The 25,393-nt window shown below is 41.9% G+C and overlaps 5 protein-coding genes and 2 long non-coding RNA genes across 7 annotated transcripts; 2 read left to right on the plus strand and 5 right to left on the minus strand.

Annotated features, from left to right (window-relative positions):
- Positions 1 to 685: 685 nt before the first annotated feature.
- Positions 686 to 1,669, minus strand: LOC135348463 (uncharacterized). The gene is made up of 2 exons (XR_010398753.1): positions 1,071 to 1,669; positions 686 to 1,019 (listed from the first exon to the last, which is right to left on the minus strand). It is a non-coding gene; the product is annotated as an uncharacterized LOC135348463 (long non-coding RNA).
- Positions 1,670 to 4,060: 2,391 nt separating this feature from the next.
- On the minus strand, positions 4,061 to 6,022 carry LOC135348372 (uncharacterized). Its single transcript, XM_064546556.1, has 5 exons — positions 5,261 to 6,022; positions 5,087 to 5,175; positions 4,920 to 4,994; positions 4,580 to 4,647; positions 4,061 to 4,357 (listed from the first exon to the last, which is right to left on the minus strand). The coding sequence occupies exons 1-5, from the start codon at positions 5,406 to 5,408 to the stop codon at positions 4,291 to 4,293; spliced, it is 447 nt and encodes a 148-aa protein (XP_064402626.1). The 5' UTR covers positions 5,409 to 6,022; the 3' UTR covers positions 4,061 to 4,290.
- Positions 6,023 to 6,154: 132 nt separating this feature from the next.
- LOC135348370 (uncharacterized) lies at positions 6,155 to 8,677 on the minus strand. Its single transcript, XM_064546554.1, has 4 exons — positions 8,313 to 8,677; positions 7,615 to 8,138; positions 7,258 to 7,316; positions 6,155 to 7,041 (listed from the first exon to the last, which is right to left on the minus strand). The coding sequence occupies exons 1-4, from the start codon at positions 8,533 to 8,535 to the stop codon at positions 6,924 to 6,926; spliced, it is 924 nt and encodes a 307-aa protein (XP_064402624.1). The 5' UTR covers positions 8,536 to 8,677; the 3' UTR covers positions 6,155 to 6,923.
- An 82-nt stretch (positions 8,678 to 8,759) lies between these two features.
- LOC135348373 (uncharacterized) lies at positions 8,760 to 9,459 on the plus strand. Its single transcript, XR_010398735.1, has 2 exons — positions 8,760 to 9,030; positions 9,139 to 9,459. It is a non-coding gene; the product is annotated as an uncharacterized LOC135348373 (long non-coding RNA).
- Positions 9,460 to 9,724: 265 nt separating this feature from the next.
- Positions 9,725 to 14,436, minus strand: LOC135348369 (uncharacterized). The gene is made up of 4 exons (XM_064546553.1): positions 14,069 to 14,436; positions 12,053 to 12,576; positions 11,684 to 11,742; positions 9,725 to 10,452 (listed from the first exon to the last, which is right to left on the minus strand). Exons 1-4 carry the CDS (start codon positions 14,313 to 14,315, stop codon positions 10,242 to 10,244), a joined length of 1,041 nt encoding a protein of 346 aa, XP_064402623.1. The 5' UTR covers positions 14,316 to 14,436; the 3' UTR covers positions 9,725 to 10,241.
- Positions 14,437 to 14,472: 36 nt separating this feature from the next.
- Positions 14,473 to 15,792, plus strand: LOC135348371 (serine/threonine-protein phosphatase 6 regulatory ankyrin repeat subunit B-like). The gene is made up of 4 exons (XM_064546555.1): positions 14,473 to 14,979; positions 15,202 to 15,313; positions 15,491 to 15,539; positions 15,653 to 15,792. The coding sequence occupies exons 1-3, from the start codon at positions 14,523 to 14,525 to the stop codon at positions 15,534 to 15,536; spliced, it is 615 nt and encodes a 204-aa protein (XP_064402625.1). The 5' UTR covers positions 14,473 to 14,522; the 3' UTR covers positions 15,537 to 15,539; positions 15,653 to 15,792.
- Positions 15,494 to 25,315, minus strand: LOC135348368 (putative lipid scramblase CLPTM1). The gene is made up of 11 exons (XM_064546551.1): positions 25,091 to 25,315; positions 24,611 to 24,881; positions 24,179 to 24,391; positions 23,712 to 23,814; positions 23,188 to 23,329; positions 22,979 to 23,072; positions 22,309 to 22,452; positions 20,786 to 20,928; positions 17,394 to 17,529; positions 16,402 to 16,569; positions 15,494 to 15,823 (listed from the first exon to the last, which is right to left on the minus strand). The coding sequence occupies exons 1-11, from the start codon at positions 25,313 to 25,315 to the stop codon at positions 15,618 to 15,620; spliced, it is 1,845 nt and encodes a 614-aa protein (XP_064402621.1). The 3' UTR covers positions 15,494 to 15,617.
- Between the last annotated feature and the right edge of the window lie 78 nt (positions 25,316 to 25,393).

The raw sequence follows: 25,393 nt of genomic DNA on the forward strand, positions 1-25,393 counted from the left end.
TACCAAAAGAACCTGTACACAACATAGGAGTTTATTCATACACTTCTAATTATGCCTCGGTGCGCATGCGCAATCGAGGTATATGGTAGTGTGTATGTGTGTGTGTGGACTGCTACATGCAGCTAGCTGCTCAAGGATGAATCAAGTGCAAGTAAGAGTTTCTATAGGCTTCTAGTCATGGATTTTTATTCGTGGATTTGCAAAATAATGCTTCGTTCTCGAGTTATGCCTAGTTTTGCTTTCTTGGAATGCCATTGCAGCCTTTTCAGAAGAGCACGTAGCCAAACTTGTTTTACCAAGTGTTATACTACTCTACTTAGTAGTTAGCTCTGCACTAGAACGCTAGCTATTGTTAGCTGCAAGAGTGAGGAAGAGAGCTGCAAGGCTCTGCTGACATGATGGCAGCCATTACTTGAACTTTTGGCATAGATCGTTTTTAACAACAATAATGGTCTCGATCATTACCTACTCTTTGACAAAAAGCAAGCATTTTCAAAGCTATTAGCTTTGGCATCTCCACCGCGCCGAGGCATCAGCACTAGCACTTGCGGTGCTTTCATTTATTAGCCAATCACGAATATACTCTAGCCTCGATCCCAGGCCGAGTTTTCGCTTTTATAACGGTTAGGCGAACAACTGGGCCTGGTACTAGTTGTCTGCGCATGCGTCAAATTTTCATTGTATATTTGTGGTCGGCAAAAATATTTAATAAATCAATAATCGAAATTTCTACACAGAAAATGCACAGAGTGAGTACACAAAAGATGCACATAGGGAGCTGCTTCACAAAGGCCTGGGGAGTTGCCAGTTGTGCTGCAGCACAATTACAGTGACCCAGGGCAACTTCAGGATGATTGAATGCCTTCAAATTACGTTTCAAAAAGATTCAGCAGGCTGCTGGACTTCTCTGATTCTAGGCCCCAACTCGTAACTCATTGCTTGAGAAAATGTAGATTCTCTTGATGTCTCTGAGCTACCCAGCAACGCTCGAATGAGCAGGTCATACTCCAGTCCTGTGTCTGTGAGTATAGGACAATATTAAAAGAAACCAAAGACGGTTAAACCCTTACCTCAAACTGTCCAGTCTCGTCCGTTAGTATAGCCAAGAGGAGCACTGTTGGGATAGCTGGATATTAGCCATTGCAGAGAAGTAGACATTTTAAATACGTGTAGATCTATACATATTAAATTTCTCGGTTATAGTGTCATTGTCGACGAGCTGATGATGGCAGCACCAAGTTCTCTAGCTCACACTCTTCACTTGATCCACCATATTAATGATGAAACTATAGTCTACCTACATTCTTGCCAAACATGAACAAGACTTGATAGCATAGCCGGCCATAGGGCCCACACAAAAATATCTGACCTTAACAAGCTTGACAAAGCTTTATACCTCTTCCCTTGTTGTTCAGTCTTCAGAATAAGCTTCAGAGAAGAGAGAAGCTTCAGCTAAGAGCCATTCCAATCGATTCCAATAATGATAAAACGGGAACTGACTTCTAGTACACGATAGTACACGAATATAAATGTCACAAAAGTGAACGAGAATATCCATTCGTCAGAATCTGACGAACGACTGACGCATGCGCAGACAACTAGTACCAGGCCCAGTTGTTCGCCTAACCGTTATAAAAGCGAAAACTCGGCCTGGGATCGAGGCTAGAATATACTCATGCAATCCTTCACATGCATACATGTATATATCTGTGCATTACAACAATAAATTATGGAGGCTAAGGAAAAGACTCGTAACAGTGATGGCTTGTGAGTCTAACCCATGGTACCATCATAATAACGTACAACAATTTTTGTATAATGATCAGCATAAGTCCTGAGCAATGTGATTTTCAGCAAATTAATGTTTCGATGATCAAAAAATTACTCGTGTTTCTTCAAATTTTCTCTAAAGGAGATCCTACGAAAAACTGCAACTCCTTCGCTTGATAACAACATGATGCTGCTATTTCTTAAAAAACATCCTTCACGAAAATTTGAAGAAAGATAAGTGATAACTTTTTGTTAATCGAACACCAGAAAAGAACATTGTCCATATCTACGAGTAGTACATTCACTACAGCATACAGTCCTCTTTTGTGGACACCACTTATGCCTTCCACATACGCCCGTGTCAATTCGCCATCATTGAAGTGAAGTCCTTGTCCTTGGCATCTTCTTGTGTTTGTGCTTAGTGCGGTTGCAGCAGAGAGTGCAGAAGGTACAGTGTGCGGAGTGTGCAGAAAGGGCAGTTCGTAGAGTGTGCAGAAAGGGTAGTGTGTTTGGACATAGAATAGAGAGAGCGCAGAAGTCAAAACAATGAGTAATGGTGAAATTAGAAGACATCAGTTAGCCATAGTCATCTCCCTTGCCAACGAAGGTGGTAACGAATGGAAACGGTTTAGTCAAGGGCACTTCTTTGACCGTTTTGCAAGACCATTTTGAACGTGTCGTCCTCGTTACCTTAAGGTGACATATTTTCACAGGTAGATTTGTTTGCGTTTTTACAGTTTTGTACATTTTGCGGTATAATTTTTGCGAAATGTCAATCTGGATACATTAAACAAGAGGGCAGCCAATTATTTGCAAGTACTAATTTTTGCGATTTTACTCTCATTCGCAGAAATAGCAGAAATTAATACACGCGAAAACATGTCACCTTAAGGTAGTTTGTATCACTCTGCAGAAAAGCAGAACATTTCCGTCACACATGTCATATACACATAACAAACAAACAATAATAACAAGCCGAGAGCCTCAGAAAACTGTATGTATGTCAGGAATGTCACGCTTTAGGAATGCGGAATTGGGTGTGGCTACATTCGTACCTCCAAACTGATCTACTACTACTATTGGGATAATTATGCAGAGAATAAAAGCTACGTATTAGCTGGGAAGAGCTAGCTTAGGCTGTAGCTATATTTTTTTGCATAAGCCCCGAGGGCTGAGTAATGATAATGCATGTACGTGTGACGATACATTGTAAAGGAAAGTTATATATGTTTATACGGTTGAGTTAAAAAGATTGCACCTGGCCTTCGTGGACGGCCAGGTCAATAGAGTCAGAACTGACTGTGTTGGGTTCGGAAGCAAAGGTAGATCGGGAGCCACGGATGCACATTACAGCCGATCTTAGCAGTGAGAAATTTAGTCTGCATCTCACCCAATGGAGGGTAGAACTGTATGGTCTTCCTTGCTTCTCGGATATTAGAGATGCCAACCTCTTGTAGACGATGGTTGCGGCTGGGCCAATTCCTCCAGCAGCAGAGAGAACCAGTGGGGTGAACGAGCCGTGTTCTATCTCCCTAATGCGCTCTTCGTAACATATCTTCTTCTCTAACTCTAGCATTTAAGAGTCTCACATGAACAAAGCCAACAACGACACTACTCTCTTGGAAAAAGAGATAGCAGAGTTCTTGATACTGATTCTAATCAAAAATGTATATGCACTTGCTATTTCATTCAAATCTCATTCTCTATACTCTCTAGCAAGTCTACTCTTCTTCTTTCTCCTAAAATTGTAACTATGCGAGAGGCTAATCATGTGCGTGCGTATACCTAGATCTAGTTAAGGTGGAATAGCTAGAGCACTAAAGTGCTAACCCTCAGCTAGATCAAAACCAGAGGAGTGTTGCAGTTATACAATAATACAAACTACAATTCTACTTTTAGAGACGGTAAAGGATCACTTTAGCTGCAAATGTGATCCTCTTCTACCTCGAATAAAGGTCGCGTGTAGAGCTAGCCTACGCCTCGAGGCATAATAAACGTCGATCTTCTATGGTCGGCTAATGAAGTCCACTAACAATGCACTATCTGCCTTGTGTCAGCTAGGTCATCTGCATGGGATTCAAACTGCTAGAAAACAGACTACATGTGATGTCTCATAAGAAAGCTATGGGATGTACGATATTCATGTCATGAAAGGTAATGAAAGGAATGCAGCTACTCTAAGTACTAGTTCACAAGCGCTCACTTTGACATGGGAAATTGGAACTATGTACAGTTGTCAGTAAATTTGTGCAACAAAACAAAACAATCAACAAATACATGCATGTCAATACAAACTCTAATCAACGATTTATAATTATTAGCAGATTTACAAAAATCAAACACTAGAAGTACATAGTTCAGTGTTGAAATACACCACCAACAGTCAAGTTTAGCTAATGGTACAATAAAGCTGACTAACGAGCAAAATGCTGATATGGGGAAATGACAAAATTCATTTTGTTGACACTACATGTACGTACTTGCTAAAGACCAGTAAAGATCTGATTATAATAATAAACGTCAGTACTCGTGAAGGAGTACCTGTTTTTGGAACACCTTGTTCCCGAAACTTGGAACAAACACCATCCTAATGATTTGTGTGTGTGGGGAGATGTTTAATCATGGAATATACATAGCAGTTTTCCTCAGCATACACATGGATGTGCCCGCACTGGTTGGTACTTAACCACTCAAATAACCACCTTGTTTACTAACATAAAAGGGCACATTGAAAATAGTCACCATTTCAAAAATTATGGGCATATCACTGCATATAATTATGACTGCACTAATAGGGGTGTACACTTACGGCTCCACTTGAGTCCACTCATGGCAGTCTGAAGACAGACCAAAGTTTCTGTTACTGCCAGTAACCAACTGTAAGGAAATAATGCGAGCACTACAATAACAGCATGGCACCATAATGTCGATCCAAAAGTGACACACATGACACATATGCATGTAACACGTAATGGGGCCAATTTACTTAGGCAAAATGTAATTATGAAAACAATGACCATAATTACTACTATTCGTAACGACATCTACATACATGTATATACGTATCTACCTAAATCTAGTGAGCTATTAAATCTACTGTCTACTGAGAGAGGAATTGTCAAGCTTCTCTATATAATGATTCCACCTACCTTGGACAAGGTTGTCTCAGCATCCCCTGAGGAAGGCAGAGGAGACTTTTCAATATCAAGCTCTTCGTCTCCTTCCTGTATGTATGACGTGTTCGTAATACCTTGTCTTTGAAAAACAGACGTTGCAAAAAGTGCTGTAAGTATGGGAGTACACCTTGTACACTTACAATCTCGTTATGATCCAAAAAATTAAAAGGGGAGTCAGTGTTGGAGTGTGGAGAATCAGGAGGCAAGGAAAAAGGCTTTTGGATAAAATCTGTTATGTTAATAATAGAAAGTTAATATGACAAGACTAGACTGTGGACAAACAACAGATCTAGCTTTTATACATGTTTGCATACTTGGTTCAGGCTCTTCTCGATCTCCACGGTTCTCTGTCTGGGCGCTTCCCACCCCAACCTCCTGGTGACTGGCGGGAGGGAAGGCGGCCAGGCCCCCCTCAAAGGGGATGTTGTTCTGGTCTCTGCTCAGAACCTCCTTCTCGGACATCGATCTCTACTCAAAATCTTGCGGTATACTAATTGCTCATGAATAATTCATAAGATATTTATTTTCTTTATTTCTCATCACAACATTATTTTTGTTACTTTCAATGATTATCAATGAAAAGAGAACATGAAACAATGCTAGCTTTTATTGTAGCTAAAAGTATCTATGTATTGTAATCCAATGAAGTGGTCTGAGGTCAGCTGGAAAAAACTGAAAATTTTGGCGTCAAGTTTTGTTGACTGCATAGCTTCCAGGTTGTCTTTCTGACCAGTATTCGATGCCTAAAGACTTACTGGAGGGCGACTCGAAGAGATCTTGTTCATAGAGACCTTACAGCAAAAAATATATCCGTGTTACTACTCTACAGTCGCCATATTGGCCTACAAAAACAGCTAGAAATGGCCGTAACTTTGTTTCAACTTACTCTCTTGAGAAAAACTCTTCGAGTCGCCCTGCCCCTTTATTCGTATAATAAGAAACAGCAGACTATACGGTAAGGAGGGGTTTCCTGATGCTTATAATTGACGCCAAGTGACCATTGCCAGATGAGAGCCATTTTACTTAGTGTACTGCATTGAACACCCACGCAAATTTGAGCGTGGGTGGAACAGTATACCGTAACCTTAATTAATGTTAATAATTTAATATTAACACTCTGTTTTATTGTGGAGAAAACACGTGGACATAATTGCATTATGGCGGCGTGGGTCCCCTAATGTATGGGGATTTCCCTAGGATCAATTCGAGACAATACAAAATACTCACAATAACAAGCCACATAAACCACAAAGCAGTATTGAGGTAAAAATATAATGCATTAAACTTCAGACATGTATCAAATGACTAGCATAAAAGTTAAAAAGAATGAGTGTATAATGAATGGGAATGTACTGGATGCAAAATAATAATTATGGCAAATGTTTCGATGAACAAAAATCCATTTTATGCGTGAGTTCCTCGAAAACTGGAAGAAAGGCAAGTGATGACTTTTTGTCGAAAAAGAAAAGATATCTATAGTACATTCAATCAGCATTACATTAATTTTTGTGTTATGCTTTCCACATACACCCAATGTCAGTTCGCCTTCACGTTGAAGGGAAGTCCTTGTCCTTGGCATCTTCTTGTCTTGTCTTCGTCCTTGTCCTTGGCATCTTCTTGTCTTCGTCCTAAGTGCGGTTTCAATAGAGAGTGCAGAGTGTGCAGTGTGCAAAGTGCAGAAAGTGTAGTTTGCGGAGTGTGCAGAAGGTACGTCCAGTAACCAAACATCACTAGCATTGCTATTCGTCTGGCACTAAACATTGCACATGCACACGACCTTTGCTCTTTGAGTTGGCGTGCAGAGTGTGCAGAAAGTGTAGTGTGCGGAGTGTGCAGAGTGTGCTGAGTGCGGAGTGTGCAGAAAGTGCAGTGTGCGGAGTGTGCAAAAGGTGCAGTGTGTGTTTGGATAGTACACACACGCAGAGATAGAGAGGAGCGCAGAAATCAAATGAAGATTAATGATGAAGATAGAAGACATCAGCCATCTCCTTCGCCAACAAAGGTAGTAACAAATGGAAACGGTTTTGTCAAGGGCACTTCTTGACCGTTTTGCAAGACCATTTTGGATGTGCCATCCTCGTTAGTTTGTATCACTCTGCAGAAAAGCAGAATTTCCGTCAACATGCACATAACAAACTGTGGAATAATTATAATTACTAGCCGTGCATGCTCTATAAATAGTAACCCTAAATATTTAGCCTGGCCTCCTTAGCTAAAACAGCCTCTTATGGAACACTAGGCATGAATGAAATTAACCTTCGGAAACCTTTTAAATGATCTGTATAGATATACACACACATAACAAACATACTTTAGGGAAGTGCCGTTGTCTTCCGTAAGAAGGTACCAGTCTTTCCCGGATACCATTATCTGTATAGGAAAACCAGTCTCTAAAACATTAGAATTGACGATAAATAACTACAAGAGTGCGTTTAATACTTAGCAGAGGATAGAGGTCATACTAAAATGGTATTTGTGGATAACGTACAACTTCACCAAATTTAGCAGGGTTAATAATCATAGAATGCAATCACAAGCAACCTAAACATACACAGTACAGCACTAATTAGTTCCGATTAAAACAGGTCATAAGATATTCATAGCCTAAAACACATGTAGGCATTTTCTTGTGTGAGAAAATTTAATTAAATTTAATTGGACAACTCACAATACTAGAGGCTCCGTCAGGTTCCGTCACCTGCACGGCCTCCACCTCATTGACAATAGCCCCGGGGGAAAGGTTGGTGTGGGGTACTTGCTCCTCTATAACCTTCAATACCTCATCGGAAGTTTCAGCGACGGCTTGGTTGAGGTCCCCGTTAGGGTGAACAATGTGCATAGTTTCGATGGCACCCGTATCAACAACACCTGGTTGAGCTCCTTGAGCAGCAATGACCGTGGCATTCAGTTCGTCATCACTCTCATTATCTGCATCATAATCTATTATTGTCTCATCCTGCGGACTAGCTTCAGCTTGGTCTCCTGGCTCAATCTCGTGGCCCTCAGATGTTAGCGCTTCTTCATCGCCTGATGGAGCAGGGTTGACAGTTATTTCAGAAGTTTTGCTACCAGAAATCTTGTGGTCAGCTACTTCAGGCGGCTCACTCTCTTGAAGTTCAGGGTCCGATTCCAGGTCACCGAGTCTGTCAAGCAGATCTTCTTGAGAGCTAAAGCTTCGAACACTGCTGCTATCTGTGAAAAAACATAAGTATTGCCTGTGCTTAGAATCTTATAACACGTGAAGACTACCTCTATTTACTATTACAGCATGGGTGGTAGTAAGTAGATCTAGTGGACATTTTAGTCATTTAGCCATTTAGTGTCTGCTTAGGTTTAGCTAGATCTAGAAACAAAAATCCTCATCACCATCATGATCTTTGTCTCTTAATGCAGACAGAAGCGTCGCCTCAATACCCACAGCTACAGGGGCAGTAACATCCCGAGCATCATCATTGCTTCCTATGTCCTCCACTATCAAAGGAGTGGTGGGTCGACTAGTAGTAGTAGCAACGTCAGCCGGGTTCACTTCTAGAGTGCTGGTGGCCATAGCTTGGTCAAACTGATTAGACTGTATTCTATCTTGATCCATGCTGAGGAAAATGTATGAACTGGTATGTCTCAATATCAATGTGAGAAACCTTTTGTAGAAGTGTCTTGACTAGAGTTTACAATGGTCTAGATCTACTTTATCTACTTAAAAATTTACACCTTTCAGCCGCCTCCGGGAGTAGTTTGGGAGGAGCGTGGAGTTAGGTTCCGCCCAACTAGCAGCTGAGATATCAAGGACTAGATTAGTTGGGCGGAGTCCAACCACTTGGCAGTGCCAAGTGGTTGGACTCTGCCCAACTAGGACTAGAATGCAGAGGTACCTTGCCATGTACCATTGATGGGTCCTACCAGCTCCACCAGGTTGCCTCAGAGAACAGCACAGACAGTTTCCACCAGCTGCTGAAGCAAGCACTCTCCCAACATTCATGGAGGGGTCCAGTGCTGGTTGAGGGGGGCGTCATCGTCTCAAAGAGGGCCACTTGGACTCCATTAGACTGCTTCTGGTGTACGGTGGCACAACCGAGCAATACCCCCGGTATATAGGTTATGTTCACTGTGTGTATATTAGATCTATATAATTATACTTCAGACACGCACTCACTCAATTACCTCCCCCCTCCACACACGCCCACGCACATGTAAGACTGTCCCCACTTTGCTCCACCTGACCAGACACAGGGTGGTGGGGCTGGTACACGCCCTCTGGCTACCCCAAGTCCAGCACCTCTGGATACCACACACTCATTGAAAATGTACACACAGCGAGATGTTGCCAAATGATGACATCATTATAGTGGCAGCTGTAAGCCTCTTCATGCTAATAGTACCACAGAATGTGAAACTGAGTATATTATGTTGTTATACTTTGTTGATTATAGGTTGTGTCTAACACAATCGCTTTTTGTACAGTATAATTATAGATACATGTATTTAACATTCGACAATCTTTAATAATTGCTCCCTGTTGATTAACACGTTTCGGGTCTGCTCGGTAGATCCAGCATTGATAAAGAAACACAATAATTATGTGGAAGTTATTTTGTAGTGATCACACGAGAACCTGTATTTGCAACCAATGATTATTGTGGGGCCGCGGCCACAGGGAGTGTGCTGTAAAAACAATTAAGGAGACTCTTTTGGGAATTTCCATAAGTTCAATCGAGGCTGATTCTATTTAGTATGATTTTACTATGCCAAGGATACGTTTTTTGGTGCATAAATAATTATAATTAACGTATATACCAATAATAATGAAGACGTACAGTGCACAAAGTATAAAGGTATAATGAACATATAATACTAGATACGAATATGGATAATATGCAAATGTTTCAATGAGCAAAAGTTATTACTATTAGCTTGTTACTATGGACAGTCTTATGCAGAGGAGGAAGGACACACTTGGGCCTGGCACTAATTACGACCTTTCAATCAAATTCTTTTAAGGTTTCACATTTTATTTCTTTATAACTTCGTGTATTGGACACGCCCACTCACTTAACGAGACATCCATATTTGCCACGTGTTGTATGAAATATACAGACAGCTCGCCCTCAGGGCTTGTGCCTGTATATTTTATACAACACGTGGGAAATATGGATGTCTCCTTACTTTGGTTAAGTGAGTGGGTGTGTCCAATACACAGAGTTATAAAGAAATAAAATATGAAACGATAAAAGAATTTAATTGAAAGGTTGTAATTAGTGCCAGGCCCAAGTGCGTTCTTCCTCCTCCGGTATCGGTTCGTTACTTGGCGACTTCTTGGTTTTGTGGTTGTGTGATTGCAGCGTTTTCGTGCAGAGTTTGCATAGAGTCATTTGTGCCAGAAGTGCAGTGCTGAGGGAAAGTTCCATTGCCAACGAAGGTGGTATCGAATGGAAACGGTGTTGTCAAGGGCACTTCTTGATCATCTTGCATGATCATTCTAACTGTGTCATCTTCGTTAGTGTGCACAAGTCTGCAGAAAATAATAAAGTCTGTCAACACATGCATACACACACAAAAATTACCATGATTATTACTAGTACATGTGTAACGTTTAGCGAGTGAAAAGTATTCAAATGAGCCCAATCAGTACAACATTAATTTGATAACTTTGCGATCAAATTTTTGTGTTACGGCAATTAAGGATCCTGCTCTCATTCAAGTACTGTATTGATCTTTGCAAAGCCATTAGCACTCGCAAAACAATGCTCTATATAACTAGTGTTCAAGCTGGCGCTGTGCTAATGCCTCTCGCCATGTTTTTGCTTTCGCTCTAAAGTATTAGAGTGTTATTAGTTTCTATAATGAATTTTATATTAAAGTTAGCTTATCTATATAAAGTCACTGAGAAGAAATGACTTATTTACATGCATCTATTGTTGTTATTTATTGTATTATGTGGCTTACCAGGACCTCAAGAAAGAAGAAAATTGATTCTTCCAGGATCTGTAGTTCAGTGTATATAATATCTAAGAAAAGACCTGTGTACATGCATATTGTTATCTATATTGTTATATGGTAGTGTTTTGTGGTTTACCAGGCCCTCAAGACAAAAATGATTCTGCCAGGAGGATCTGGATCTGGATCTTGGATATTATTTTCTCACACGTGGGGAATGAGCGCGTATGCGCATTACATCCATAGGAATAATTAAAGGGTGTGTCCCAAAGAGATCAATTTCACAAAATTAATGGCTACTGCTAGCTAGCTGTTTTAACATATATTTTCTGAGTATTGTAGCTAACAAAAAGCTAGCGCTTTAGTGCAAGGCTAACTCATATGTTGAATAGAAAGTTTGTGCGGACAGATGATGCTATGAAAGATTCTGAAGAGACTGCAACAGCCTTCAATGTGAGTCAAACTAGCCATAACTCGAGAAAGAAGCTTTAGTTTGCTAATCCACGAATCAAAATCCAAGAGAACGTGGCTAGAAGCCTATAGAAGCTGTTAGTTTTCGTCGCATTGTAACCGTTGAGCAGTTATAGCTGGAATACACACACACACAGACAGACAGACAGACAGACAGACAGACACACACACAGTCAGCTTTACCGTATCCCTCGTGCGGCTACGCCTCGAGGCATAATTATAGTAATGTACCAGCTCCAGGCCTCTTAGGCATGAATGAAATTACAGCTTAACTCGGAAACCTCAAAAGAGTGGCTTACATGAAATGACTAATTTGTACACTTAAAACAACATACCTTAGGGAAGTGCCGTTATCTTTCGTGAGAAGATACCGATTTTTCCCGAAAAGAATCATCTGTATAGGACAAAATCAGCGTCTCTAAACACACGATATCGTTCCCCTAAGCTAGACACTATGCATGATTATAATGACAACCGTGTGATATGATAGGTCATATTTGGTATTCGCCAAATTTAGCATGTAAGAAGTAAATTCATAGCAAGTTGACCCCCTCCCCCCACAAACACATAACAAAACAAATTAGTAAAGAGACAATTGCTTCTCTTTGCGTGAGATTAAATTCAAAGGTATAACACCAGAAAATTAGAGTGTGCGATCCCATAAACGCATATTGGTAACTAGAAGTGTTATTCAAACAACTCACAATACTAAAGACTCCGTGAGGTTCCACTGGGACTGCCACCTGCACAGCCTCCACCTCATTGACGATAGCCTCAGGGGAAAGGTTAGTGTGGGGTACTCGCTCCTCTACAACCTCCAATAGCTCATCGGAAGTTTCAGCGACGGCTTGGTTGAGCTCCCTATGAGGATGAACAATCCACATAGTTCCAATGGCACTTGTATCAGCAACACTTGGTTGAGCTCCTTGAGCAGCAACGACTGTGGCATTCAGTTCGTCATCACTCTTACTGTCCGCTATTAACGTCTTATCCTGCGGACTAGCTTCCACTTGGTCTCCTGGTTCAATGCAGTGGCTCGCAGTTGTTAGCTCACCTCCATTGTCTATTGGAGCAGAGTCTACGGTTATTTCAGAAATTTCACTACAATGGTCTGCAGTAGACACTTCGGTCAGCTCACTCTCTTGAGGTTCGGGGGCTGATCCAACCTCATAGAGTTCGTTAACCAGCAGATCTTCTAGCGAGCCGAAGCTTTTCATACTGCCACCATCTGCAAAAATGAACAAGATATAAAGCCATGCAAAGTTAATGCCGCCTGCATCACACATTTGGCTGCTTATAAATATCCAATTTAGAAGCAATAGAAAAGAATAACCACGTGGGAGAAAATACCGATCATATTATTAGTTATAGTTAAACAATGGCCTCAGAGTGGTATATTTGATTTACACGGGAGAGTAATCTGGGGAGAGTAATCTGATAAACCGGGAGAGTAATCTGATAAACCAAAGGCGCAGCCAAGTTGGGTTATGATTACTCGAGCATGTAAAGCAAATATACCACGAGAGGCCATAGTTTAACTGGCTTGTACTATGTTTAGAACTGTACTACTATGTTTAGCTACTTCCTGTCATGCTTCTATGAATATGGGGTATAACTACTGTTTGCAGGCACTGTTGCTATAGCTATGCAATGAATTTGCCTATCATTATTAATTTTTTAAAAAAGCGATGGCTGATTCAAGCAAGCGTCTATGATTCAAGCAAGCAATTGTGAAGGCTGTGTTTCTGCATCTTTATAGAAGGCACTTCAAGAAAGTACACTGGTGCTACTTGTCTACAAAGAGTGCAAATGTACCCGAAAATATCATTCCACAAGCCTACTGTACTGGCCCAGTGCAGTGCATTCTCTTTAGTCTGAGGAATTGTGAAGGAACCAGATAAACACTTGGCAGTCTGGACCCTTCTTACTGCTCCTGGTCCCATGCAGCAATGTAATAAGCAGGTTGTGACAACCAATGTTGAAAGTTGAAAAAAAGCAACACAAACAAACCAGTATCGTTCACGGAGTTCTTCCAAATTTGTCTCTATTTTTGGAACTATTCATCGCTCAAACTTGGCTCTTTTTATGTTTACTAAAATCATTAGTAGTCTGTTTTGTATTAAATTCTCTCTAGCTCTAATATTGATTGAATTGAGTAGTGTGTCATTGTTTTAATTGTGTCAATTTTGTTGCAAAGGTGGGATACTGTATTCAGTTCTAGCTGTACATGTAGTTTGACCACAAGCCACGGTATATGGCAGTTATACACTAGGGTATAACTGCCATATACCATGGCTGTGGTCAGACAGGTTGTATAAGTAGTATAAACTACAACTGAAGCCTTTGATCTTTGGTGCAACCATAGTAAAACATCGGGTGTGTTCTCATTATCCCTAATGTTTATCATTTGACGCATGCCGCTCCATATGCCATGTTAGGCATTGTAACCTGAGAAAACTTACATCAACTTTGCATTGCCTAATACTGTCTCTCCATATGCACTTGTTTGTTGTGTCAGTAGCTATTGTTACTGCAACTTTGACAGCAGTACACACGCTATATTCTACAGGCACTATAAATTAAAAGCCAAAAGTAAAGGCAGTATATCCATAGATACTATAATAGTATCTATGGTATATCAGTATAATTATTAAGTACCAGCCATTATACTAAAAGTACGTACGTACACCACTCTAGATCTAGTTGTGCAAAAGCCTCACCATCCTGATCTTTGTCTGTTACAGCGACTAGAAGCTTTGGTTTCACATCCACAGGATCATCAATGTTACGAACAGCTTCTTCGTGGCTTTTTTTTCTGTCCTCCATGAGGGACAGAGGAGTAGAGGGTCCGCTAACATAACCGGCCAAACCGTGGCTAACATCAGGTTGGTCGACTTCTTCTAGATCGCTCGCGGTCACAGGTTGAGCAAACTGCATGGACAGTCTTCTATCCTGATCTTGATCCATTCCGAGTAAATTGTCTCAATGTGAGATATAAGACACAGTTTTGTAGAACTGTATGCTAACAACTATTACAATCTTGTTACATTTTTTTTGACAACTGATATTGCGCAATCAGACAAGAGTTTTTATAGGCGCTAGGCTGTGTATGTACAGTGCAGTAGACACACCCACTCATCAACACCGCGTACTGTACAAAGAACACGAAAGAAGATGACCTCTCCAGACAGATCTGTCTACCATTGGTCCCACCAGCTCCACCAGGCTGCCTCAGAGAACAGCACAGACAGTCTCCACCAGCTGCTGAAGCAGGGTAACTCTCCCAACCTTCATGGAGGGGTCCAGTGCTGGTTGAGGGGGGCGTCATCGTCTCAAAGCCGAACACCTCTCCATTATGCAGCCAAAGAGGGCCACTTGGACTCCATTAGACTGCTCCTGGTGTACGGGGCTGATCCGAATGCTAGAGATGAAGATGGGTACACACCGCTACACTATGTATGTCAAATATACAGTCCAGGAGTGGAGAGGTGTGATGGTGTTCTGAAGTGTGTCGAGACTTTGATAGAGTTCGGAGCTGATGTCAGAGCCGAGACGAATTCACGATGCACACCCAGGGATCTGGCACAGAGGCAGAACAATAGTGTGTGCTTGGAGGCTATGAACATTTATTGTAAGCCCATTACAATCTTAATTTCGTTGTAGGTTAACATAATACAAATAAAGTGTTTGTATAACCGGTAGCTGAAACAGTTAAACAATAATTATTAGGAGTTCTAAGTTCTAAGCTTTTGCTTGAAAGCAAAACAAAGCAAACTACAATCTTGGAATTAAAGCTCACAACACTCACTAATGATCAATTACCTCCCCCCTCCACACATACACACACACACAGGTGAGACTGTCCCCACTTTGCTCCACCTGACCAGACACCGGGTGGTGGGGCTGGTACACGCCCACTGGCTACCTCAAGTCCAGCACCTCTGGATACCACACTCCTTGAAAATGTACGCACAGCGAGATGTTCCCTACATTTATGACCAATAGTTCGTTAAGCATGCATTAATTTTAGTTACATGTACATATGCTATTATACTATAGTTATGTTAATTTAATGCCCTATACATAATTGGCTAACAAATGGCAGACATTGTGCAGTTCAATTCCACGTTACTTTCACACAGGTATTTGAAGTTTGAAGATGTCATCGCCAAGTGGAGACGACAATAATAGGTCAGTGTATTAATACAATTGAGCTTTCAATATTTTACAAAACCTGCAACAATTGATTTGGTACAAATGAACACATTGCTAATCATCTTTCTTATTCTGTTCATTTTTTACAGGTTCTTCACCAGTTTCTGTAATCGGAGGGTCACTATCTTCATCTCCCTCACTGCCCCCCAGAGGCTCAGCTACCCTCTCAGAGCCCTCTCCTGTCGTTCCAAACTCATTAACACGTTTTGGGTCCACTCGGTAGATCCAGCGTTGATAGAGAAAAATGAAGAACACAATATCTGTGTGTGGAAATGATTTTGAAATAAATGTTAAAGTTATACAATGTTTAAGTTATACAGTGCTTGCAAATTAAAAATTGATTACATGTAATAATTAATAGCGGGGGCTGGGAGTGGTGGTGGTGGTGTGCAGTAGACTCTCGTTAATCTGGTCACCTTTGGGATAGTGTAGCTTGGCCGAAACAGCAAGGTGGCTGTATTTCAGAAAATAGCCATGGCTAAAAAACGACCCTACCTCGAATCTAACGACTAATTTTGCATTTTAGTCTCGAGGATAATGAATCATTCTGTTTTATCTGCCAAACCACACCTAAAACGTCATATCCGACCGTAATATAAAATACCAAGCTTGGGGCAGCCAGTACACGGAACAGCGAGTGTCCACATTTCAGGGCGAGTTTTGCATGTGCAGCAAACATCTAGCTAGCAATCCGTGCCAAACTAAATGGCCGTATTTCAGGAGAGCCGGAATAGCGAGAGTGTACTGTATAATACACCTGTATACTATTTTGTGACCATACATACAGTGTAGTGACTTATTGTTACCAAGGAGCTATATAAGTAGGCCACACCCTCACCGTCTCGGAACACTCCCAGTCTGTATAGAGTGGGCATCTTGATGACGAAGGCAAAGAGGTCATCGATGAAGGTGTTGAGTGCCTTGTAGGTGAGCATCCTCCAGGGGAGGTGGGCCACTGACTTGAGCTTGTAGTTGATGAACAGTTGGGGAGTCATAGCAATGAATCCTGTGTGTGTGTGTGTGTGTGTGTGTGTGTGTGTGTGTGTGTGTGTGTGTGTGTGTGCACGCGCGCGTGAGTGTGGGTTTGTGTTTATATACATGGAGTGGAAATTCATGTGTCATATTGTACTATTATAGCTAGATGAACCCACATTGTCATCTTGCTAAGTAATGACAGCTTTATGAGCAATAATACTAACACACAGTGTTTGTAAGTTTCCCTAGCCTACAGCATGAAATGATGAAAACATGCACTTGCTGTTACCATAGACGTTGTTAGTAAACAAATTGAAGTGAGATATACAACAACTATAAACAATCTGGGGTATCACACAGTAATAAGGTCACATATGCATTGACATGACAAGAATAGGGCTTAATAGCCTAGCAACACAGCAGTACTGTATTGATCAAAAGTTCATGAAGAGTTTTGCAATCTGGCAATCTGGGAATTTATTTAATTGCCAAGTCTCTTGACACATAATGCAGTTCCAGTTGCTAGGAGCCTGTACTGTAGTGTGTACATCACATGGCACAAACATTTAATCAACAAACAGATTTCAAGGTACCACCATACTGTACGTGCATGCATTAAGATGAAGGAAAGTATCAGACGTATCCAAACTAGGATGCACTCAAATAATTATTTCAATAAGCCCTACACTAACATGCATCCAAAATGAGCAACAGCATTATTTCAGCAACAGAAGGAAAGTATAATAAACCTAATAAACCCCAGAGTGAAGGAATGAGGAGCATTAGACAAAGAAGCCAACAAGTCAAAGACACACACAGCTTGGTTATAATCAATTTCTGGCAATGGAGGCTCACCGAAGGTTAGCAGGAACCCGTAGGCCAAGTTGAGTATGAATGAGTACCATCCCTTGTGCTCGTTATAGAGGAGGGAGTAGACGGCGTAACAGAGGAACAGTGGGAACAACACCACCCCCAGATACTTGAACGCCAGCTGTGTGTGTGTCAGGTATTGGGGGGTGGGGGGTAGTGGATTAATGATGCAGGTATCATTTAGTAGCTATATTATATCAAGAGTGCATTGCTGGAAAAAATTCCCTGAAAAGGCTTCTCTGCAAATTATTCCTATGAAATTCTGTTACAGTAACAGTATTAAGAAGCCCTTGTTATAACTGTGTGGCACTGAACAAATCCAACCTAAGGAAGCCCTTGTTAAAACTGTGTGCGCACTGAACTACTCCAACCTAAGGAAGCCCTTGTTAAAACTGTGTGGCACTGAACAAATCCAACCTAAGGAAGCCCTTGTTATAACTGTGTGGCACTGAACAAATCCAACCTAAGGAAGCCCTTGTTAAAACTGTGTGCGCACTGAACTACTCCAACCTAAGGAAGCCCTTGTTAAAACTGTGTGCCACTGAACAAATCCAACCTAAGGAAGCCCTTGTTATAACTGTGTGCGCACTGAACTACTCCAACCTAAGGAAGCCCTTGTTAAAACTGTGTGCCACTGAACAAATCCAACCTAAGGAAGCCCTTGTTAAAACTGTGTGCGCACTGAACTACTCCAACCTAAGGAAGCCCTTGTTTTATAACTGTGTGGCACTGAACAAATCCAACCTAAGGAAGCCCTTGTTAAAACTGTGTGCGCACTGAACTACTCCAACCTAAGGAAGCCCTTGTTAAAACTGTGTGCCACTGAACAAATCCAACCTAAGGAAGCCCTTGTTATAACTGTGTGCGCACTGAACTAAGGAAGCCCTTGTTTTAACTGTGTGCGCACTGAACTACTCCAACCTAAGGAAGCCCTTGTTAAAACTGTGTGCCACTGAACAAATCCAACCTAAGGAAGCCCTTGTTATAACTGTGTGCGCACTGAACTAAGGAAGCCCTTGTTATAACTGTGTGCGCACTGAACTACTCCAACCTAAGGAAGCCCTTGTTTTATAACTGTGTGGCACTGAACAAATCCAACCTAAGGAAGCCCTTGTTAAAACTGTGTGCGCACTGAACTACTCCAACCTAAGGAAGCCCTTGTTAAAACTGTGTGGCACTGAACAAATCCAACCTAAGGAAGCCCTTGTTATAACTGTGTGGCACTGAACAAATCCAACCTAAGGAAGCCCTTGTTAAAACTGTGTGCGCACTGAACTACTCCAACCTAAGGAAGCCCTTGTTAAAACTGTGTGCCACTGAACAAATCCAACCTAAGGAAGCCCTTGTTATAACTGTGTGCGCACTGAACTACTCCAACCTAAGGAAGCCCTTGTTAAAACTGTGTGCCACTGAACAAATCCAACCTAAGGAAGCCCTTGTTAAAACTGTGTGCGCACTGAACTACTCCAACCTAAGGAAGCCCTTGTTTTATAACTGTGTGGCACTGAACAAATCCAACCTAAGGAAGCCCTTGTTAAAACTGTGTGCGCACTGAACTACTCCAACCTAAGGAAGCCCTTGTTAAAACTGTGTGCCACTGAACAAATCCAACCTAAGGAAGCCCTTGTTATAACTGTGTGCGCACTGAACTAAGGAAGCCCTTGTTTTAACTGTGTGCGCACTGAACTACTCCAACCTAAGGAAGCCCTTGTTTTATAACTGTGTGGCACTGAACAAATCCAACCTAAGGAAGCCCTTGTTAAAACTGTGTGCGCACTGAACTACTCCAACCTAAGGAAGCCCTTGTTAAAACTGTGTGCCACTGAACAAATCCAACCTAAGGAAGCCCTTGTTATAACTGTGTGCGCACTGAACTAAGGAAGCCCTTGTTTTAACTGTGTGCGCACTGAACTACTCCAACCTAAGGAAGCCCTTGTTAAAACTGTGTGCCACTGAACAAATCCAACCTAAGGAAGCCCTTGTTATAACTGTGTGCGCACTGAACTAAGGAAGCCCTTGTTATAACTGTGTGCGCACTGAACTACTCCAACCTAAGGAAGCCCTTGTTAAAACTGTGTGCCACTGAACAAATCCAACCTAAGGAAGCCCTTGTTATAACTGTGTGCGCACTGAACTAAGGAAGCCCTTGTTTTAACTGTGTGCGCACTGAACTACTCCAACCTAAGGAAGCCCTTGTTATAACTGTGTGCGCACTGAACAAATCCAACCTAAGGAAGCCCTTGTTATAACTGTGTGCGCACTGAACAAATCCAACCTAAGGAAGCCCTTGTTTTAACTGTGTGCGCACTGAACAAATCCAACCTAAGGAAGCCCTTGTTATAACTGTGTGCGCACTGAACTAAGGAAGCCCTTGTTATAACTGTGTGCGCACTGAACTACTCCAACCTAAGGAAGCCCTTGTTAAAACTGTGTGCCACTGAACAAATCCAACCTAAGGAAGCCCTTGTTATAACTGTGTGCGCACTGAACTAAGGAAGCCCTTGTTTTAACTGTGTGCGCACTGAACTACTCCAACCTAAGGAAGCCCTTGTTATAACTGTGTGCGCACTGAACAAATCCAACCTAAGGAAGCCCTTGTTATAACTGTGTGCGCACTGAACTAAGGAAGCCCTTGTTTTAACTGTGTGCGCACTGAACTACTCCAACCTAAGGAAGCCCTTGTTATAACTGTGTGCGCACTGAACAAATCCAACCTAAGGAAGCCCTTGTTATAACTGTGTGGCACTGAACAAATCCAACCTAAGGAAGCCCTTGTTAAAACTGTGTGCGCACTGAACTACTCCAACCTAAGGAAGCCCTTGTTAAAACTGTGTGCCACTGAACAAATCCAACCTAAGGAAGCCCTTGTTATAACTGTGTGCGCACTGAACTAAGGAAGCCCTTGTTTTAACTGTGTGCGCACTGAACTACTCCAACCTAAGGAAGCCCTTGTTATAACTGTGTGCGCACTGAACAAATCCAACCTAAGGAAGCCCTTGTTATAACTGTGTGCGCACTGAACTAAGGAAGCCCTTGTTTTAACTGTGTGCGCACTGAACTACTCCAACCTAAGGAAGCCCTTGTTATAACTGTGTGCGCACTGAACTACTCCAACCTAAGGAAGCCCTTGTTTTAACTGTGTGGCACTGAACAAATCCAACCTAAGGAAGCCCTTGTTATAACTGTGTGCACACTGAACTAAGGAAGCCCTTGTTTTAACTGTGTACGCACTGAACTACTCCAACCTAAAGAAGCCCTTGTTATAACTGTGTGCGCACTAAATGACCTCAGCTAATCCACGACAACATTATGATGTTGTGATGTCCTATATAACTGCAACCAATCGACTGTCTAGCCAGTAAGCCCCCTATCCTCACCATGTCATATTTCTTGGTGGATGACTCCGTGTAAGACTCTCTGTCCACAAACCTCACTCTGGGCAGTAGTCCCAACACTCGGCTGCTCCAGTCCACACGTATGTCCACCACTTTGGTGATCTTCCACAGCTCAATCAGCAAACCTGCATGGTGAGGAGAGGGTATGAGAAAACTGTGACAGGGGGTGGACTAATTGTAGCATTCAGATGGGGGGGGGGGATTTTTTGGAGAGAAATTTCTTGAGCAGTACACAATGACAGTTTTATGTGTGTTGATATAATTCACTGGTATTAGGCTGCTACTACCAAAGCGTAAAACGTATTTTAGTGGTGATCTGTCACGTACACATCCCTGGTGTTCCAGTTTCACAACATTACGTTACAAGCACATCTTCTGTAAGAATATATGAAGAGTGGAACCAAAACAACATCACATGGTCACATACCAATAAAACCTGTCAGTTGTCAAGCTAGGGCAAACAAGTCATCATGCAGACACTACTAATTAACGACAGTTCCTGGTGGACTGCAACTAGCTACATGTATAGTCTTATTTGGCCTTAGGCTGTTATTGATAGTCTGATAGCTAATTGTTTCGTTAAGATACCCTGAAAAATGTTATCATAATACAGTGAAACATAATCTGTTGGACGTGGTACGTACATCACCCCATCAACAGATCACCCTAAAAAGGTACCACAAGTCTCCATAGCATGTGCATGCTAACAGGCCACCTCTTTATTCACAGCCACTGTTGGTGTGCCAGTGAGCCCCCCCCCCCCCCCCCCCCCACCTCATGTGCATGCCAACAGGCCACCTCTTTATTTACAGCCACTGTTGGTCTGGCTACTATAAACAGGAATTCAATCATACTTACACTATAGCAAACACATACACTCTCATTCAATACTTAAAGTTTGCTTACACACACACTTTCAAACGGAACTTGAAAGTTATTTCGTAATCTTGTAAATACTTAATTCCAATAGTATACACAGACAAACAGATCCCCGTGTATGCATGTTTGAGCAAAAGATCAAAGAACTGTAGTGCAAATATTTTATATACATGTATGCCACGCACATCAGTGCAATATACGAAATATTTACATTGTGGTCTTGCCACGCACCTTTGTTTTATCATACTAATATCATGTGGTTACTCTTTGCCATCTCTCCTCACATGTGTCTTGACTGCATGCATGGACCTCATATGACTGAATCAGGCTCTATTAGGTCAGTGCATTTATAGTTATTGCATGCATGTTTGTCTGAAAAATCCCACACTTTGATTGGTGATCGTACAGTAGTTTAATAGTTGCATGCATTATAGTCTGTATACAGCTCAGCATTATTGTCTGTATACAGCTCAGCATTCCTGCATGTGTTACAAGCACACACACAGAAACCAGAGTTTGAACACCCACTAAAAACAATTAACCCAAATATGGCCCAACAACACACACCTAGCCAGTTAGACTACACAGGCAGTACTTAATTGGTCTTCACAATCAGACAGGCTCACCAATGAACACAGAGACGATGATAACAAAGTTGGTCTCGTTGTCAAGGATGTAGAGGAGGACAACAAACGATTGGAAGACGTTGAAGAACACGGAGCGAACAGAGAGACCCTCCAGTGACTTGCGGTTACGCCAGAACTGAACATCTGGGGAAAGTGGAACATGTAGGTATAATGGCGTGATGTAGTGGCCGGGCTCAAAGATAGTCACTAAAACAGTCGTTACATCAACACACGTACACGTACACGTACTAGCTGTACAGTAACCTACATACTGTATTCTGTGACCTTCTATCAATGTAATAGGGACATGCATCAGCTAGCTCATAGGTTTTAATTAAAGGAGTTACACAACCTAATAAAGTTTGTGTGATTAAACTCAGGGAGGATTAATGATAACACTGTAGGCCAAAGGTAATGGATATCTTGGTGCCTCTGAAACATGGTTGCGGCTGAATTTGGCAACTGGTAAAGGATAATCCATGAATATCTTGCCTCAAGCTGGTAAAGGATCATCAGTACAAAACCAATTATCACTTGGGTTGCATACGGTATGTAGGCTAGCTATTACACACTGGTTAGGTAATGTAATTGGATATCACATGGGTATGTTGCACAAAGGGTCATTCTAGGTTCCTACACTGGACTTGTATTCACAGGTAAAATAACTTACCATTTTTGAATGCTAGAAAGTCGAACACAGAGTGTAGTATGCTCACAGCCACCGTTAGTCCCAGCAGGTAAGGGTTGGTGTCTAGGAGGGTTGTCTGAGAAGGGGGAGGGGCAGTCATGAGAACGGTAAACATCAGTAAGTATAAAACTCATCAAGTTATAGAAGAATAGCTACAATTATTTCTCGGGACAACAGCAGCTGATACACACCTTAATAGTGTCTTGGTCCTCGTCTGACTGGTCGTTAACTCCGCCCATCATGGACGCCCACGGGTTATCTCGAGTCATTGAGGCATACATGTTGAACCGGAACAGGGAGAGGGGTTCGTACGTCAACGTCAGATTCAACTCTCTGTAAGGGGGGTTGCATTAGCGGTCGTATGTGATACCGATCATCTTGATATTATTGAGCCGTATGCATGAGTGACTCCCAATAAAGGCAGAGGAATCACTCACCAGACAAATTGTTGCAGAACTGGTTTTTTCATGCATGATTAGATGAATTAATGGGCCACACTCACTTGCATACAATAGCCTCTAAGCGGTAATGGACCGCAATAGTCTAAGAGAGCGGGTTGCTTTAGATTCACAAATAACTACAGCCTGCTCTATTTGCAAGAATAATAAACCTCACCAGTGGTATGTACAGTACAGTCATTATAAAGCATAAGTACATTCATATTAATAACAGTTAAGTCTCTTCGTGCAGTGAGTCTACAGTGGGTGGAGCTTACGTGACGGTGTCATTGAGAGGCATGTAGTCCTGCGCCAGGTTCCAGTACTCGTTGATGTACAGAACGGGATAATAGCCACCTGTCTCATCGTCAAACTCAACATCTATGGATTAGGTAAAAGGTCATCAGTACAGCTGTAACTATATATATACACTGTACCAAGAGTTCATAATGAACTCTTGACTGCACATATAAGCTCTTCAGAAACGCTTGTAAATGTACGGGCTCCACCGACTGTTGCTTCTTAACACAGCAGTGACTAGTGATCATTCCACACCTGCTAAGGGCTCTTAACACTATTCCCATGACAACCCCACCCTCATCGTTGCCAATGCTGAATCGGGTGACTCAATCGGATTATCATGGTCATGCACTCTATTAGGTATCTGTTATTTTATGTACAGCTATAATTTATACTACTATGAGACTAACATTTCATCGCTACCCTAGCTACCCGTTGCACTCACACTTGTTGACAGGCTGAGGTACGCTGCCCCTGGTCCACACTGTGTAGTCATCCACAAGGTTGATGGTGAGGTTAGGGTGGCAGTAGGAGATGATCTCAGGCACTGCGTTTGTCTTCCCTTGCTCCACTTTCAACGAGCCGGGGGCAACGTCAGATTGCCCCGTGAGTAGATTGGCTGTGTTGTGGACTCGTCTCTTACGATATCTATTGAATACTGCATGGGTGACAATTCAGTGTCAAATAGATTCAGTGTTCAGTGAGTGTTTGAATAAACATTAAAACAATGAATTTAAAACAATGAATTTATCAACACTGCAGTTTTACATGTTGCACAATGCACGCATCCAATGATATGAAACACAATGGCATTTACCGCACAGAAAAATGGAAGACACGCAGCTATTAATTGACAAGCACAGCTAGTACCACTTACATTTAGATTGGTAGGTAATAGTGGTTTCTTTGTATCCGCTATCACTGGGGTTTAGGGGGTATCCATCCTTGGCTATAAATACATGAATAATCCAGGTTCCATTCTGCTGCACACCGTCTGGAACTGGGACCGTCACTTCTCTGGTCCAGGTTCCATCACTGTTAGGTCCATCGTACCAGTTCCCATACTCAATGTCCTCGTTCCATACCATCTTGCTCATGTCCTCGTTGAAGTCAAAGTCCTCTTCCTCAGTCAAGAACACGTACATATTCTGAAGAAGATGATCATTACCACATTAGAAATACAAACATAATACCTTATTTGTCTGCTAATTATAATCCTAGTACACTAAAACTTAACCCCTTGAAACGAGACAGTACTACGATATTACACCTAGATCTTAGCGCATGCACATTAATAATCGGTCCCACCAGAAACACCATGATCATCATAATCTTTTGGTACCCTACATGTACATACCAGTTTCTCGTCTTTGAAGAAAAGGTTTCGTCCGACAAGGGATGGGGTACCATCAGGGTTAGTGGGTGGAGCAGCAGTTTGCTTGCCTCCTCTGAAGTAACTACTGATGAAGTAGAAGATGGCTAGTTGAAGTAGAACGGATCTGAATGTACCCCATCCTGTCCTAGCGGCGGGGGCTGCTGCTGGTTCACCCCCTCCTTCAGCAGCTACGGGAGCCTCAGACATGACTGTACAGAGGATTGTGCTTTTTTTATTTATAAACTAGCTATAGCTAGCAATATCAAATCTTTTTTGAGTTCAATT

The sequence above is a fragment of the Halichondria panicea genome, chromosome 15 (assembly GCF_963675165.1).
Source record: "Halichondria panicea chromosome 15, odHalPani1.1, whole genome shotgun sequence".
Lineage (NCBI taxonomy): Eukaryota > Metazoa > Porifera > Demospongiae > Suberitida > Halichondriidae > Halichondria > Halichondria panicea.